Source organism: Ascaphus truei, chromosome 5 (genome assembly GCF_040206685.1).
Source record: "Ascaphus truei isolate aAscTru1 chromosome 5, aAscTru1.hap1, whole genome shotgun sequence".
Classification (NCBI taxonomy): domain Eukaryota; kingdom Metazoa; phylum Chordata; class Amphibia; order Anura; family Ascaphidae; genus Ascaphus; species Ascaphus truei.
The window spans coordinates 177999550-178017411 of record NC_134487.1 but is presented as its reverse complement, the minus strand read 5'-3'; the positions used below and the strand labels follow the sequence as shown (position 1 = coordinate 178017411).

The window sequence follows — 17862 nt, the reverse complement described above, 5'->3', positions numbered from 1 at the left end:
AGAACTGCAGAGCTCAAAAAGATGGAGGAGGCGTTGATGCAAACCCAGAGTAAGCACCGGGAAGAGGTGAAGGCCCTGAGAGGGGACTGGCAGCATCAGATTGAAGAGCTGCAAATGCAGGTTGCTGAGCGCAAGATACAGCTCGCCGAGCGGGAGAAGGTGACCGTCCGACAGGTGGCTTGCCTGATGTTGCACCATGAAACCGAGATGGCTGATATCCACAAGCGGCTGGACTACACGACCAATGAGGGGGCCCGGCTACAGCTGGAGCTAGACAAGGTCCGGGAGGAGCACCAGCAGCTGCAGGTCCAGAATAAAGAAAGAGAGACAGATTTAAGCCTTGCTTAGAATCGCGATTCAATTCTAACGAAGATGAACTAGCAGCCGCACTGAGTGAAAGAAGAAAGGCAGAAGGACTGCTTCAAGACCTGAGGAAGGACCTGGAGTCTGAGTGTGCTGGCCGCAAGATGGCGGAGAAACAAAAGTGTGACCTGGTCAAGGAGCTTGAGGCTCTGAAGACTGAGCGGGACGCTACGTTGGACTCTACGGCTGACCAGCAGGAGGTTTCTCAGATGAAGCTGGAGGAAAAGCTTGCAACCCCAAGACAGACGTTTGGGTTACTGAAGCAGTCCAAGGAAAAGGTGGCGGTAGAGATAAAACAAGGGAGGCACTCCAGGAAGCATGACCGTGATACTGTTGCAGAACTACAGTCTACTTTCCACAAGGCACGGAATGCGAAGGCCAAATTGCGATGCACTAGCACAGTAAGAATCCAATCAAACTAGAGTGCCCAGGGGACACAAAGTGGATTCCTTGCCATGAGGGCAGCCACTGTGAAGAGACAGCCGCGAATGAGACGGAAGTGTGCCCGTGATCATAAGGGGAGAAAGACCGCACAGATGGTCCAGCAAATCTCCCAACAGAGTAAGTTAAAGAGTCAAGACAGAAAGGCCCAAGCCTATGAGTCTGCTGACCGTAAAAGAGAGGTGCCATGGGGTGTACTTCGGGTTAAAAGGAATCCCGACCAAGTTGAAGTACTGAAGATAAATGGTGTGGAACCCAACACTGAAGGTACACTGAGGAAGAAAGGTCCAAAAGAGAAGGCCAAACAGTCACTGGCGAGTGTATGCAATGAGCTGACCGAGGTCAATGCTCTTCTACAGGATAAGGGAGACTCTGAGCACAAGAGAACGATGCATCTTCAGGATTTACAGATCAAGGTCACAGAGTGGCGTAGAGTCCTGGCAGAGAGAGCTAATAGACAGCAGGATGCTCAGGAACCTTGTCAAGAAGAGACACAACAAAAGCAGAGCATCAACCTTAAACTGAAACTGGCACAAGACAAAGAGATAGGGAGGTACCAGTCTTCAGACACAGGTAGCCTGGTAATTACCCAAAAAGAAAATGCCTAAATTGGAAGGCAAGAAAAAAAAAAGGGGGAGGGAAGGGCCGACGTCAGACATTTTCGACGAAGATGCTGGTGCACGGGAATGGTGCACGGGCCGCTCCACAGGACAATGTTTCGCTGGGGAGAGGGATATGTGACAGAGTCACTAACTCAGTAGGCTGGAATAGTGAATGGAGAGACGCTGCAGCCAGTTCACAGAGTGTTAATCTCCTCAGACAGGAAGAAGCACACCTGCAGCCTAATTAAACAGGGGCTGAACTATCAGTGAAACAAGTGCTTTAAAAAGCAGGAAGTTGCTCACACAAGGTGAGCTTGTTTTTCCACAGGAAGGTGGAGAGAACTCTCCCGGCTGGGAAGCCGTTGCTGTTGCTCTGGTCCCCAGTCCTGCGAGGAGCTAGGCTGCTGGGACCAGCTGGGACCCCAACCCAGTATAAAGATCAAGATCGCTGCGAGGCTGGACACAGCCTGCTCCCTGGAACCGTGTTCCTGTTTGCTGTTGGAGCTGCAAAACAGATAAGACTTTATTCTTATTATGCTTATTGGTTATCGTTTGTGTAGCATGTTTTGGGCATGACCAGATTAGCTGGCTGTCCTGAAAGTAAGGGCTCAAGAAGTGAGTTAGTGTCCCTAACGGGACTAGGCTTTAATTTGCAAGAAAGTAGTTTCTTAAAGGGACAGTGCACCCGTGCTTATTTTGGTTGTGGCTAATAAACCACTAGTGTTTAAAGTTTCCCATCGTGTCAAGCGTCTTACTGACCCCGCCGCGAGGCCGTCCTGCCACAGCGGGTAGCTTGCCCAGATAGTATTTAAAAGCAAGACAGGAAAGTTAACTTTGCGACTAGACTCAAGTGATGGCCAATCTATTTTTTTTTACATTTTGCAAAGATTTGTGTTGTAGTTACATTGGAGGTCAAAGTGGCACATTGCGTTTTGTCTACTTGGCTAAGGTGGTTTTGGGGTGCTGTACCATATACTATATCCCCATAGTCTATAATTGGCAATAACATCTGCTATTCAATGCACTTTCTGACCAGCGGGCTTAGGGATGGTTTGTTTCTATAACGTACACCTAGTTTGGCATAGGTTTTGGCTAATCACGGTATCAATGTGCAACCCAAATGTTACATGGGAGTCAAACAATATGCCCAGATATTTAAAACTAGTAACAGGGGCTAGGGAGGTATTATAGTTGGTTCTGAGCTGTAGCTGCATCATTGGTAGCTTTAGAAATTTAGCCTTGGTGCCAAATACCATTGTTACAGTCTTGTCAGTGTTAAAAAACAGTTTGTTTTGGGAAATCCAGTTTTGAAATCTTGAAAAATCCGATTGATGTACGTTTCCAAGGTCAGAGAGCTTAAGGCTGCTGTTTGCATATAGATTGTATCATCTGCATACATGTGCATTGAAGCTCCCTTACGAGCTGTAGGTAGATCATTGATGAAGACTGAAAAGAGTAGGGGACCCAAAACAGAGCCTTGCGGGATACTGTAGGTGATATCAAAGGGGTTGGAGTTTGTGCCCCAGATAGACACATGTTGGGATCTACCAGTTTAAAGCATGTTCCCCTATTCTAGAGCACTGCAATTTGTTTAGCAAGCTGACATGATCAACAGTATCAAAAGCTTCTGCAAAACTAGGAATATTGCACCAGTAAGTTGTCCCAGTTCCATTCCACATTGGATCTCGTTGCAAACTTTAGGAGGGTAGTTACTGTTGAGTGTTTCGGGCAAAAGCAAGATTGGAGTTGGCTAAGGAAATTTGTCTTGGTATAGTAAGCGCTTAATTGGGAGTGTACACATTTTTCCATGACTTTGGATAGTATTGGGAGAAGAGAGATTGGAGGAGGACACGAAGCGCAAGAACTACTCTCACGGGTGGAGAATATCACAGGGAATCAAGTAACGATGTGGGCAGTATATGTAGGAAGGAGAAAAGAAAAATATATAGTGCAACACAGTTTTAATAAACAAACAATACTAGAGCAGGGAGCTCCAGTTCATTCATGCTCCAGAATAAAAAAGGCAGTTTGACCTCTTTGAGTGGTCAAACTACCTTTTTTATTCTGGAGCATGTGAGTGAACTGGAGCTCCTTGCTCTGGTATTGTTTGTTTATTAAAACTGTGTTGCACTATATATTTTTCTTTTCTCCTTCCTACATATGCTGCCCACATCGTTACTTGATTCCCTGTGATATTCTCCACCCGTGAGAGGAGTTCTTACGCTTCGTGTCCTCCTCCAGATTTTACCTTGAGAGATTGAGAAATCTCTCACACCAGCAGCATCTCCTCTTGGTGATATTTTTTTTTTGTATTTTTAATTTATTTATATATATATTTGGGTTTGCGCTTTCTTTCCTTGCACCAAGAAGAGAGATTGGCCTGTAGTTTGAAACAGTGTTTTTCTCCCCACTTTTGAAGATTGGGACAACTCTGGCAGTTTTCCAGGTCTTGGGGATATAGCCTGTAGACAAAATAGAGTTGATTAGTTAAAGCGAGCGGTATCGCACAAGCTGGGGCACAGAGTCGTAGGAACTTTGATTGCAGTAGGTCAGGTCCATATTGGCTGCTTAGTTTTAATTTGAGGAGCCTTGTCTAATCTCCTCTTCATATACTGGGACGCCTGTATCGCCGTACCACTCGAGGTAGGGAGCATATACAACCTTATTTAAATTACTCTCTTTTGGCTCTTAATTGATTTTGAGCCTTAAGTGATTGATGTATGCTTCCCCTTCCCCCATCCCACTATTACTTATTTTTAATTACTGTTCCGACTCTACTACAGTGATATATGTTTTAATCAATGTATTAAATGCTAGGTTTTACTTTGGGTAGTGTGAAAGTAAGTGATTTCTCTTAGAGAATACACCTCCCTGTATCCTCCACTTCGTTTATGACCTTCCAGAAGATAGCTGGATTTTATGTTTTCTAGTGAAGATTGTCAGAGTAATATTGGACTTTTGCATGTCTTGTTTGCCTTGTGCATATACTGTATTCCTCAGGCATCTGTAGTTATTAAGATTCTTGGTAGTGTCAGTTACTTTGTAGCTTTTCCACAAGGCATACTTAAAATGGAAAAGCACAATAAGGTTGTTTGTAACCCCTGGAAGGTAGGCCCCAGTACTCTTATTCTGCGTGGTGGAGTATGGGTATCAGTTTTAAGAACTCTGTTTGGAGAATAATCAAGTGCAGAATTGGGGTAAGATATTAAGTTCATTCTGTACCAAGGGCAGTTGGTAAGATCAGCCAGAATCTGTTGTGGGTTAAATTACAGCAAAGAGAGAGGAAAACTGCACCAGTTATAGGAGCAAATTCTAGAACACATCTCATTGTAGTATTGGAGTGACTCTCTGCTCCCTAACTCCTCCTATAACCTCTCCCCATATCACTCACTGGGACAAGTGGCGCAAAACTGGAACAAAGCTTGATAGATTGCCACAAAGTGACGCATAGTCAAATGGCTGTGGCTTTTACCTGTTATTGGAATAATGCTCCAGTTTGTAACACTGATAGCAATCTTCTTCTGTTTATTCCCACTTACAGGGTGCGTATGGACAATAGCTATTGTTGTAGGATCCCCCATGCTTTACGTGCAGACGTTAGAGGTAAGTAGCTCGTCCCTTGCCCTTTTGTACTTACTCAATATGTATTGGATCATGGTAAATAAGAAGAGATCTTTTAACACTAAGGGCAGGCACTTTGCTTTTGTAAAATAAATATGTTAAAAACTCAAAATAAGAGGTAAGGGGAAGTCCCAGGGGAGGCTGAGATCCTGCACGGGACCAGGAAGAGACATCCTCTGGGCCGCTCGGAGTGGACGCAGTCCAACCAGCCTTTGGGGGGGGAAGGGATTGAGGGAAGGGGTATGAGAAACACTAAAGGCCATAGTCTGAGGCCAGCACCAGCCTGTACATCACGGGCCCCGGGAAATCACAGCATGCTGCGGCATATGTGGCTGTCCCCCACCCTCAGCCCCTCCCCCCACCAGAGTCCCTGGTGTGCCTCCATATACCTCCATCTTGGACCAGGCGGGCAAGGAGTGTGGAACCCCCCTTCCCTTACCTTTCTCTGAAGCAAAGACCTGCACCAAATAAAACTAGATACATCTAACCCAAACACAACCTAGATGGATAAATTTGCGGATAAAGCAAGCAGGACGCCATCGGGAATGGAAGCCTAGAGAGGGAGCTCCAGGGACCATCACAAGCATAGCATTAATAAAAACAAGTTTCCAACTTTATAATTGGAGCCTAACACTAACCTGGAATGATAGAACCGACCCAAGATGTCTGTCAAATTCAAGACGCCCCCAGCCAAGGAGTTTTGACGATTCTTCGGTGGAACTCAGGGCGCCACTAATCGGGAACATGAGGGGAGGCAGAGAGACGAGACATGCTGACGAGGAGTGGATAGAGGAGGCCGAGGGTGGCGAAGACGTCACCAGAATGTACTTACGAGAACTTTTCCAAAAGATGGCCAACAATATGGCACAGACCTTCCAGTCTGACCTCCCTTCAGCCGTTAAAGAGCTTAAAGAAGAGAGATTTCAACACGGGGACGCCGGACCACGGACTTGGAGACAAAGATGCAGGAGTCCCTTCAAATGCAAGCCAGCACCGACAATGAAGTTCTCAAACTTAATTTTGAAATCAAACTCCTTAAAGCTGCAGTTCAAGCTCCTGTTTTTTTTTTTTACTTCAATAGTTTCATGTGGGCAATCTCTACTTACCTAAAGAACTGCATAGCTGCCGGTCAATTCGTTCTCCGTCTATTGATCAGCGGCGTTTGGTGACAGCTTTAGATCTGGGCAATGTAAATGGTTGCTATAGGAACAAACATGCTTGTTAAAATAGAATACAAGAAAATTGGTCTTTCAAAGTTGTTTTTTGTAAAACAGAAAATGCTAAAAGTATTTTTTCTTACTACAGAACTGATTTTTTTTTTTAAATCACACATGCAGGATATTGCTTGAACTTCAGCTTTAAAGAGAGTCAGGAAGACCATGAGAATAGAGAAAGGAGACAGAACATCAGAATTTGAAATATTCTGGAATCCGTCCACCCTGCCGAAGAACTAGGATCATACCTCAGCAGATTATTTACAACTCTAGACCCAGTCCTGGATGAGAGGGAAATCCAAATGGACCGTGCCCACAGGGCTTTAGGCCCAGATCAGATAACCCCAGAAGATGCAAACGTTATAATAAAAATGCATTATTATACTACTAAAGAAAGGCTCATCAGATGCTGCAGAGAAAAGGGGCACATACCTTTTGAAAACACCACTTTGCAAATCTTTAACAGCCTCTCTAGTACCGGTAGCAAGAAGGCGCGAGCTGAAGCCGCTCACCTCCCTCCTGAGATAAAGGGGAATAAAATAACGCTGGGGGTTCCCATTTAAATTGATGGTCTTCAACGACGGGAAGCAGGTCGTACTACGCTACCCAGAGGAGAGCGAAAGGTTCCTGTGCTCCCTCGGGATCTCACCCACAAAGAACCAGGCCGGGCCCGAAAACCTAGAAATCAGGGCGGACTGGTCCTCCACCACGAGTATCGGAAAGATTGGCCTCCCAACACCAGAATCAACAGAAGCCTACAACAAAGGATTAAGAAGCAGGATGCTACATACCTGTCGGCGATCTATATTTGAGTGAAGGACCCATTGAGTTAGAACAAGAGGCCTCGGCTGAGGTCTCTAAGCTGCCCATGGTCAATTCACTGCAAACTCTGGTCATCTTTTGCCTTAGTCATTGGAAGGATCGTGGAGGCTGAGCAGCTTTATTCTCCCCTTCCCCATCGGTTGAAAAGAGAGAAGTTAGGTGCTGAAACAGTTGAAAGTTGTATTATAAGTAATATCAACTTAAAGACTGACAAAAACAGAGAAACTCCTAGTGAAGGAGTGGGTAACTTAACTTAAAAGTGAGTGTGTAGTCTTCATTGATGTACATAGCCCTCCTGAAGGCAGCAAACAGCATAAGAGTCCCACACTGAAGCAGCCTCATTGCAGGTATAACAATAACGATTGAAAGACAAAATAACTCACTTCTAATCTTCTTAATTGAGTCTTTGGACGTATATGAATTGTAATCCTTACCCACTCCTTGAGTTCTCTCAGTGTAGGCAAATAGAAAAGTAAACCTCGCTCTAACTCCAGGTATACGTTCTGTGTGCTGCCGAGGAAGTATACTGAAATAGATAGTGTAATAGATGGATTGGGTCAAAGGGGCACGATCCACACAAAGAATCCCTTTATAAGGCGCACCACAGACCAAGTATTTATAATATAATTATTCAGTTGTCTTTACAGGGCTATGTACTAACTGTTAAAATAATCTTTATTAATATTTCTATAGTGAAATTAATCTAAAAGTAGTGAGTTTAGTAGATCACATCGAAAAAACACAAATATATACCATATATGTTTAAAATATGTAGATATCCCCTGTAAAAAACTGGGGTTGAGAGGACATAAATGCGTAATGTTCCTGTATTAGGTTCTTAGGGAATGCTCCACAAATGATATGTAAGTTCAAGTATCCCTTTTATGAGATCCTGTATAGCGTTGTGTTACCAAAGCATTAGTTCACAGATTATAGGTATTTCTTTCTGTTACACACGTGCATTGTTCGATATAAATGACTGTGGTAAGTATCTCCGCCAAATCGTGTGTCGTTAGTGTACAGTGTACATTGTGGGCATTTGGACTTTAACCCTCTAGATTCAAGCCTACTCTCTGGATAGTATATTCCAGAGAGGCTCCTAGTATTCAGGTGCCTGAACTCCAGCACTATAGTGATACTTCACATTTAAACTGCGTTTCTAATATCCCCATTAAAGGGATGTGTACCAAAATGTAGAATCATACCTATATTGTCCCTGAACCTATGTCAATATGTCCTACACACTCTATCAACCTGTACATAATAGATGTATTAACTTAAGGGGTATGTGATCTCTTAAAGGTATTTAGTAATTAATCTTTATTATCTCCAAAGTAGGGTAAGATTAAGATTAGCTATACCACCAAATTCGGACAGCAAGGTTTTGAGATGCATCAGTATATATCATGCTGCATAAAGGGTAGTATTCCCATACCTTAGTATAATACCGTTAAATCATGTATATGTATAGCACAGGTATATGGTTATACAGAAGAGTGTACCAGTATCCAGGGTTCTAACTGTGAGTGAGTTACTACTGTATAACTGGTTGCTTATGAACCAAGATCCTTGTACATTACACAGCACTTCATGGAAAGATTTCCAATCCCCAGCTAGATAACTAGGTACACATCTTAATTACCCTCCTGCCATATATGATATTATTTACAGAACCATGCAGGTGCTCCAAAGAGCTGCTCCCGCAATATATGCTATGGTTAGTGCGTGGTGTCGGCACATCGTAATAAGTGTAAACACTCAAGTGCCCAGGGTGATATCGCAAAAACAATCTCCTTTGTAGTATTTTGTACTGTATCACACAATAGGACCCATGTATACAGGTAATTGTTTGTGAGTAGAGAGTGTGCCCAGGTGCCTGCCTTGGCGGTTAAACGCAAGCCATATTTATTCTTGCAGCATCATAGTGACATCCGCATTACCAAGCAGGCACTCCAGGGAGCTGATATCAATGTCTCACGATGCGGTCAGGTAAGTATAACTAAAACTCACTACCAAAGGACTCAACTTAAAGTGTAAAGTTTTAAAATCAGCCGGCTAACCCGACGTACGTTTCGTCGCTAACAAAGCGGCGACTTCACCCCGGAAGTGAGTTTTAGTTATACTTACCTGACCACATCGTGAGACATTGATATCAGCTCCCTGGCGTGCCTGCTTGGTAATGCAGATGTCACTATGACGCTGCAAGAATAAATATGGCTTGCGTTTAATCGTTCTCTCAGTGTAGTTGTAGGGTGTAACCAGCCGCATGTAGAAGGATCCAGATAAGCAAAGAACAAATTCAGCAGCGCACAGCCAGGGAGCCAAGGTTACAGCAATACAAATATATATTTATTGGTTAATCAATCAGGCTTCACCATAAGAGGTGCAGAAAAACCTCCTACATGTTTCGCACTAAACAGTACTTTATCAAGGAGTACCAGTCCCTGGAGGGGTTAGGCTCCTTCTGACCTCCCTATTTTCTCTCTCCTAAAGACCAACTCGATGACCCAGAGGTTGGGGCCTCGGCCTCTGTCCAGGGTATGGGGGTTGGGGAGGGTTGGCTGTTAGCAAAGAACCGACCGTATTGCTTTTTTCCCTCTGAGCTTCTGCTCTCCATTTTGGATGTCAACCGAGCACCCTGCGACCAGCTTTTCAAAGCGGTCGCCAAGGAGCCCTCCAGGCCATGGATATTTAAAGGCAACTGGACTGACCAGGACCATTTTAAGGTTTGAGCTACGGGGTGTGGGTGGGTCTGAACATTAGAGGGTGCCTGGCTCTTAAGGGGCTCCGTACCCAAAGACAGCTAAGCCTGAGTTGCAGGAACCTCATTTTATACTCTTATACTTTTACTCTTACACTTACTGTATATCTGGCCCTGTATATGTGTATATGGCCGGGCACTGGGGTTTAAGAGAGACCGGCCTAAGCTCACATCGGAGATGAATTAATGAGCCTGGCTATTGCCAAGACGAAAAACTTCCGAATACCGCCATGGAAATAGAAATAGTTGTAGATTTAGGTTTAGATTTAAGAAAAAAACTAGTAAAAGTTATGGTTATAAGGTTGAGCCAGTAGGTGGTGGGAGGATGTGATGCGAAATTATTCAAGTTGGAACACAACAATGAAGTTGCGAGCTTAGAAAGTAACTTAAGTCAGCACTAGAAAAGAGCATCTGACCACCCAGGCTATTCCAAGGGTTATCTTAAAGGTTGTTTATGGTTAAATTGAAATGATGAAAAAGATTGTTTCGATCAAGGTGTGATTTATGAGTTACTGACCAGCTCTGCAAAGTCCGAGAGAACATGTAGAAAAGCTCTATAATTTAACTAGATACTATATTATGTGTCTGAAATTATATGGCCGGCAGGCACAAGGACAACACAGTCTCAGACAACACAAGGAATATTATCACTATTATAGAACATGTTTACCTCACCCCAAATAAAGCGATTTTGCTTAGCCTAGACACAGAGAAGGCCTTTGACAAAATCAATTGGAACTTTCTAGATAAAACTATGATGCCATTTGGCTTTTTGGGATCATTTCAATAACGAGTAAGGGCTCTCTACCACTCCCCTAGTGCACTGGTTAAACTACCTGGTAATAACTTAAAAGCTATAAATATTAAAAATGGTACAATGCAGGGGTGCCCCCTCTCCCCGCTTTTATTCCCTCTATCAATTGAACCGCTTGCCTCAACGTTCAGATCAAACCTAGATATTCAGGGAATAGACATAGGAGGCAAAAGCTAAAAAAATCTCGCTTTTCGCCGACTATGTAATCTGGACGCTGGCCAACCCGCTGATGTCCTTGCCAAGCTTAATAAAGTCACTGAATGAGTTCGGTAAAATATCAGGATATAAGATAAACAAAGATAAGTCGGAGGCCCTGAACCTGTCCCTCCAGGTCTCTGAGCTCAAATGCCTACAACATAATTTTAAATTCCGGTGGTGGGTTACTTACCTTAAATATCTTGGGGTAACTATTTCCAGAAATTATGAAACTCTCTATAAGTGTAATTATTATCCCCTTTTCGATAAAATAAGGAAAGATGTACTGGAGTGGAGCTGACATAAGATCTCATGGTTTGGTAGAATGACATCAATAAAAATGAACATCCTCCCCAGACTATTATATTATTTTCAGACCCTCCCAATTCATATCCCTAGAGGGGAAATAAGAACCCTTCAGAACCAGATTTTTCGGTTTATATGGTTTGGTAAGAAACCTAGAGTAGCCAGTACCTTACTTATAGCCTCCAGATCAAGGGTTGGACTGGGGTTTCTGGACATTCTCAAATATTATTATGCGGCCCAACTGTGCCAAGTGCTGCTCAACCCCGTTATAGCGCGATCCGCTACAACGTGAATCTGCTTATAACGCGGTCTGAGTGTGGCTCCCGAGATTTGAAAACCTCCATTTTGCCGCGCGAGGACTTACCGGCATCTATATCTCTCTCTTCTTTGCTGTCCGCTCTCTCCTAACTTCATAGGGCTGTGTCCACGTGCTCTCCTCTCTGCAGCTGTCAGCTCTCGTGCGCAGCATCGCAGAGGAGGGTCACATGACACAACACACATTTTTTAAACATTCAATTCAATGCTTTATTGCTAACGAACACATACACATACCTACACCATGTGGGAATTGAACATTAATACATTTTATATGTTTCATCAAACTTTTAACCTTTCACAAAAGTTTGTATCTGTTTCCATTTGCAAACTCAAAAGTTAACTAGTGTATTAAAAAACAATGCTCTCTGGTTTTTACCAGAATTTAACTCGGACTCGAAGTTCCACTCGGACATCCGATCAGACTTCAAAGTTTGGATTTTGAAACCCATGAACCTGCCCCTAGTTTGTTAACACCATGTGTTTGCAGCCCCTCCGGCACTGGAGATGTTACAACAATTTTCCCCAGCACCCCCATAGCATTGAATGGCATCGCAGCTACCGATGTGACAGCTTCTCCTCTGTCATCGCAGGTGAAATACGACTTCCTGTACAACTTGTACCATGTGTGCTGCCTGGAGTCCTGGAGTAACACAGAGCTGCGCAGGGCCTACGCCATCTTCATCCTAGTGGCTCTGTTCCTGGTGCCCCTCACTGTCATGCTGCTGCTCTACTCCCGGATCGGATACGAGCTGTGGATCAAGAAGCGAGTCGGAGACTCCTCTGTGCTGAACACTTTGAGCCGTAACGAGATGGCTAAGATCACCCGGTAACTAATAGATGTGCACTCCCACGCAGCCGACAAAAAGCAATCTTTTGTAAACAATTTAACAGTCTAATTTGCTTCCTTAAACAAATACAACTTGCTTCTTTTTGTTTCTCTGCAAATTAATTATAAATTGTATTTCTTTGAAGCTTTTGAATGGGGGAGCATTTTTAAACACGTTTTTTTCTTTTTTTCTTATCCCACTCTGTTGTTTGCAAAGAGCCATTAAAGATAAGTGGAGTGTCAGGTTTTAGAGCTGGAGAGTAGCAGGTGTTGAGAGATTAAGGAAGGTGGGTCCAGAAGGGTCTCCTAAGCCTTTCGAATATTTTAACAAAGAAAAAGGTATCCAAATAACCAGTTCTTTCAGTATCTTCAACTGAAGGCCTTTTACAATAAAACTCAGCCCACTGATTCTCTAACCAAATTTGAGACACTCTGCCTGGGGGACAGAGACACATCAGGTCTTATATCAAACCTTTATGGTTGCTTTGTGAGCCGCCCTCCCCTGACGCATCAAAAACTGAAATATATGTCCAAATGGGAACAGGACCTTGGGGAGGAATTAGATTTGGAGGACTGGGATGACATTTTCCTGGCGGTGGCTAGATCCTCCATGTGTGTCACTATCAGAGAAAATGCCTACAAGGTTCTGATGAGGTGGTATCTGACCCCCATGAAGCTTGCCAAGTTCATCCCAGGATATCCATCATCATGCCCAAAGGGATGCAGGGAAAAGGCCACATTCCTGCATATGTGGTAGGAATGCCCGCTGTGCCCACTTACTGGGCTAAGATCAAAGTTTGGGCCCAGGGATTCTTTGGTTTGGACCTCACTCTAGACCTCTGGCTGTTTCTACTTCACAAACCATGCCATCTTCTCATGAGACACGAGAACAAATTATTGTGCCATATGTCCTCAGCCGCTAGACGCGAACTGGCGGCAGTTTGGAAGCAGCCAATAATCCCATCAATCTCCAAAATCTAAAATAAAGTTTTGTAAGTCTGCTGCATGGAGAAGTTAGTCAGTCTTAATAACGACACCTGCTCAGACTTCCAGAAGGTCTGGTTGCCTTGGATTCTGGGTAGACTCCCACTCAATTCTGCTGTAACATGGAAGTCGGGGCAGCCATACCCTTCTATCTCTCCCTCCAAAAAAAAAGCTTGGGCCAAATAAGCCCTCTAGGCCCTGCGGGGTACCCCCCACCCCCCGGGGTATGGAGTTGGAAAGGGCAGAGACATGTTATCTAAATCCATGGATGTTAATTTTCCTCCCACCCGACTGTATTCTTCCTCTGTTACGTGAATATTTGAGATTAGGTATTTTGCTCTATAAGAATGTACCTGGATCTGTAACAACCACCTCCTGTTTAATTTTCTGTACCCCCCTCTCTTTTGATTTGTCCTAGTCCTCCTATCCCCTGAAAAAATTCAATGAAATCTGATTTAAAAAAAAAAAGAGGTGGAGTGAAAGAGAAGGGAGGGGGAGGGGAGGGGGTCTTTGTCTGGGCAAACTCTTATTGAACCCACAGTGACATCAGACAAAAGGAAGCAGCCAGAGGAAATCAAACCCTCAGCTTACCATGTTTACATGCTAAGTGTAAAACCATAAAAATCATTTTAAATGTCAGATTTGGGTAAAAAAAAAAAGGGGGGGCCTTTATCATCACCAAGATATAACCCTGTAAACATGTCACTGGCATTAGTACACTTTTGTCCTAGGAGGGATTGTCTCTTTTAAGAAAAAGGTTCAACTACATGGCTATATCTATGTAATGGACAATGCAATAACACTTGTGTCCTACGTTCCCAGGAAAAAGAAGCGAGCTGTCATGATGATGGTCATTGTGGTCATTTTCTTCACTGCCTGCTGGGCTCCTTTCCATGTGGTTCACATCCTGTTTGAATACAGTAAGTTGTGTCCATGGAATGTATATATTTCTATAGCATCAGCCATACATGCAGGCATTTGATGGCAGGGAGTTTAACTGATGTATCAACATGTGATGGTACTAAGAAGTGCAGAGTACCACTACTTTTTTGTTATGTTCACACCAGAATACCACAATTTTCTTTTATTTACAAAGCACTTTTCTTGTAAAGTAAAGCAGCTAATATTTAAAAATTCTGTAAAATTAATATATAGAATGTAAAAACATTTATATACGACTCATATTTAACGATTCATTAAGCATATTACACGAGTTACACGAATTGTATTATTATTTGTACATTTACTGCAATATCACTTCTCTATTATTCATATTGCTTTATCATAATGTTGTGCTTGTTATATAATCTAAAATTAAGAACAATATCATAATTTATGACCATTTTTTTTAATAATGCGCCAACATAATTCGCGGTGCTGCAGAATGAACTGTGAGACAATAAAATGAAAACATGCACACACGGGTATAGTCGGTTTGCATGGCCAAACTCTAAAGAAGGGGAGCGCAAAGTTTCTGACATGCGCCCCCCTGTCTCCATTCTCCACTGGCTCGCGCCCCCCTCCCTGCACTGCCCCGGCGTCAAATGACGTACGGGGTCATGTGACATCATGTTGCCATGGCAATTTGGCGTCACGTGACCCGCGACGTCATTTGATGCCGGGTTGCCATGGAGACGTGTAGCTAGAAGGGAAGGGAAGTAAAAGTTACAGAGGCCTCACGCGATCCCTGGCATTTATTTTAAATGCTTTCGGGGAAGCGTGGGGCCTCTGTAACAGCCGTGCTCCAATCCCTCCGCCTCCCCAGAAAATCTCACGCCCCCCACTTTGCGCACCCCTGCTCAAAAGAGCTTACAATCTAAAGTAGAGGTGAGAGAGTAAGATTTGTTTGGAATCACACAGCCCGTCCCCTGGCCATCCGCACCAAAATAAATATGGGCTAAATATGGTACGGATTGCTCAGGTTCGGATCGTCCGATTCCAAATACCCAAAGTCGCTCATCTCGAATGTAAAGTATACACTAGAAGACACACACCCCGAGCTTTGCACTCATGCCGGCTGCTTTACCACTCACAGATGACCTGGAGGACGAGTATGATGATGTCACCGTAAAGATGATCGTGGCCGTTGTGCAGGCCGTGGGATTTTTTAACTCCTTCAACAACCCGGTCGTTTACACCTTCATGAATGAGAATTTCAAGAAGAGTTTGGTGGCTGTCCTCTTCTGTCACTTTAGGGCTCAGGAGCCAACCAGTCAACACTTGGAAAGACCCAAGATGGGAGTGCCCTCCTATCCCGTCTGCAAGGACGGGCGCAGCGCGCACAGCCACCTTAGCGCAGAGAACCTGGAACTCCGGCTCTGTGACCAGTTTCCTACTGCAAAACTGGAGTCGGTTCATTCGTCCATTGTGGTTACATACCCTCTGGTGAACTCCCATAAAGACATGCTTCCGAACGGACAGTCAGCATAACGCCTGTCCGAAGAGAAGGGACATTTCACTGCCACAAAAGACACAGACGTCACTGAATTTTTTCCTTCTAAAAATAACTGTTATACACACAGAGAAGAAATCTAGGGGAGGGGGTGTTTATCGAAGCCTCCCAGACAAAACAGCATGGGATTTAATGGAGTAAATAATAATTGAAATAACGCAACAATGTTTTTATTTGATAAATCTGGTGTTGATTTATCAGGAGATAAAGAAAAATTAATGTTATTGCTTGAGGTGGAAAGAACTCGTGTGTGTGTGTGTGTGTCTGTGTGTTATATATATATATATATATATATATATATATATATATATATATACAGTATAATATATATAGCCCCTCTTCCCCCTCCCAATTGTAGATCGGGTCCCCTACGGTGTTCTGGGGTCTGGCTAGGTGTCTCTGTGTGGTGCATACCTGCTGGCAACAGGAGGGCCTGAGTCTCCCGCGATGACGTGGGGGATAACAGGAACAGGTTACTGGGGTGGATGCCTTCGTTCTGGTTCAATGGTGCAGCGCCTCCATCTATAGTAAGCCCCAGGAAGGCGGGTGGAATCCCTACCACAGAAATCCCCCTCCCAGGGATGAGAGATTCCAGTCTCACACAAGGATTATCTTTAAAAGCAGCAGTCTCTTTATTCTCAAGGGCGGCAGCAGCAGCAGCAGCAGCCGACAGGTACAGTGATGCACAGTCCACTAACTGTTCTCCCTTGTGATGGTCCTGCCTCCACTCTGGACCGAAGGCATCCAGAGTGGGGCTAGCTCTTCCCTCACCCCCTAAGCAGGATGAGAGGTACTTGGTCCACTGTCCACTATAGTTAGATCAGCTCTACTCATGAGCTGATCACTCCTCTCCTCCTAACTCACTAACACTTCACACTCCAACAAATCACACTAAATAGGAAGTGAGACTGCTTTATGTAACCTTCAGTAGGCACCGCCCCTGCATCTCTTGATTGGACACAGGATCACGTGACCTAACTTCACTCACACAACCCAGTGTCATAAGCAGGGGAAACCCATGTCAACTCCTGGATATCTGCCCTTAGCAGAGTTTAATAGTGTGCAAAGGACCTTGCTCCTAACTCCTGTTGATATATGCGTGCTGCCAGGGAGGTAGATGCTAGAAAATATGTGATCTGTATCCACAGCCAGATACTGCACCGACACACTTTATTCGAGCAAATACCCGGTATGTACCTGGCAGATACCTGGAATAAGCCACTACTAACCTCTGACAAGCCCCGTTGCATTTGCCTTCCCAGCCTGGGTTCATGCCTGGCTGATGGGCGGCTGATCTGTTAAATGATAATGATTAGGATTTAATAGGCTGCAATGCTTCGCGTGTCTACCAGATGGCATAAATTCATGAATTGTAATGCAGTTTATATATATATACTGTGCAGTATTGCAGCCAGCGGGAATAAAATGCTTCAATCCCTGCTTGGAAAATAACTCAATGTACTCGGGCAGAAAACAGTCACAAACCTCAATACACCCGGGTATACCCGAATTCGTGGGACTAGCCAAGCTCGAATAAAGTGTGTCGCCAGTGTACATTAAGATCCCTATTATGGCGCACTGCAGACCTTTATGTTATATTGCGGTCAGAGGTAGCAAAAAATAAATAAAATCAATTTTATTAACATTTGGTATGTAGTGTTTAAAACTAGACATATATATAGCCGAGTAGGATATATGTCTATGTATTGTATTGTAGTCACTCAGTTGATCCTTTTAATTCAAGCTAAGATGGCTTTGTAGGGCATTTTATATTCAGTAAATCTTAGTCAAGTGTTATTTGCCGGAGATGTAGTTTATTTTGTTTAGAATTGAGGTTCTGTGTCCTATGTTTGACTGCGACTGCGCAAATGTTAATACAATTGATTTTAATTATTTTTTGCTACCTCTGACCGCAATATAACATAAAGGTCTGCAGTGCACCATAATAGGGATCTTACTGTATCTGGCTGTGGATACAGATCACATATTTTTTTAGCAGAGTTTACACACAGGAGGAGGGTAGAACTACACTGGCGACACACTTTATTCGAGCTCGGCTAGTCCCACGAATTCGGGTATACCCGGGTGTATTGAGGTTTGTGACTGTTTTCTGCCCGAGTGCATTGAGGTATTTTCCAGGCAG

The 17862-nt window shown here is 43.8% G+C and overlaps 1 protein-coding gene across 1 annotated transcript in view; it reads left to right on the top strand.

Moving 5' to 3' along the window:
* The window catches only part of LOC142494504 (pyroglutamylated RF-amide peptide receptor-like), a 164062-nt gene extending 148080 nt beyond the window's left edge, over positions 1–15982 (top strand). Inside the window, exons 3-6 of the mRNA XM_075598990.1 lie at positions 4948–5009; positions 12048–12283; positions 14090–14187; positions 15303–15982. Of these exons, the coding sequence (XP_075455105.1) occupies positions 4948–5009; positions 12048–12283; positions 14090–14187; positions 15303–15697 (791 nt within the window). The 3' untranslated portion in view covers positions 15698–15982. The remainder of the gene's footprint in view (positions 1–4947; positions 5010–12047; positions 12284–14089; positions 14188–15302) is intronic.
* Positions 15983–17862: the final 1880 nt, after the last annotated feature.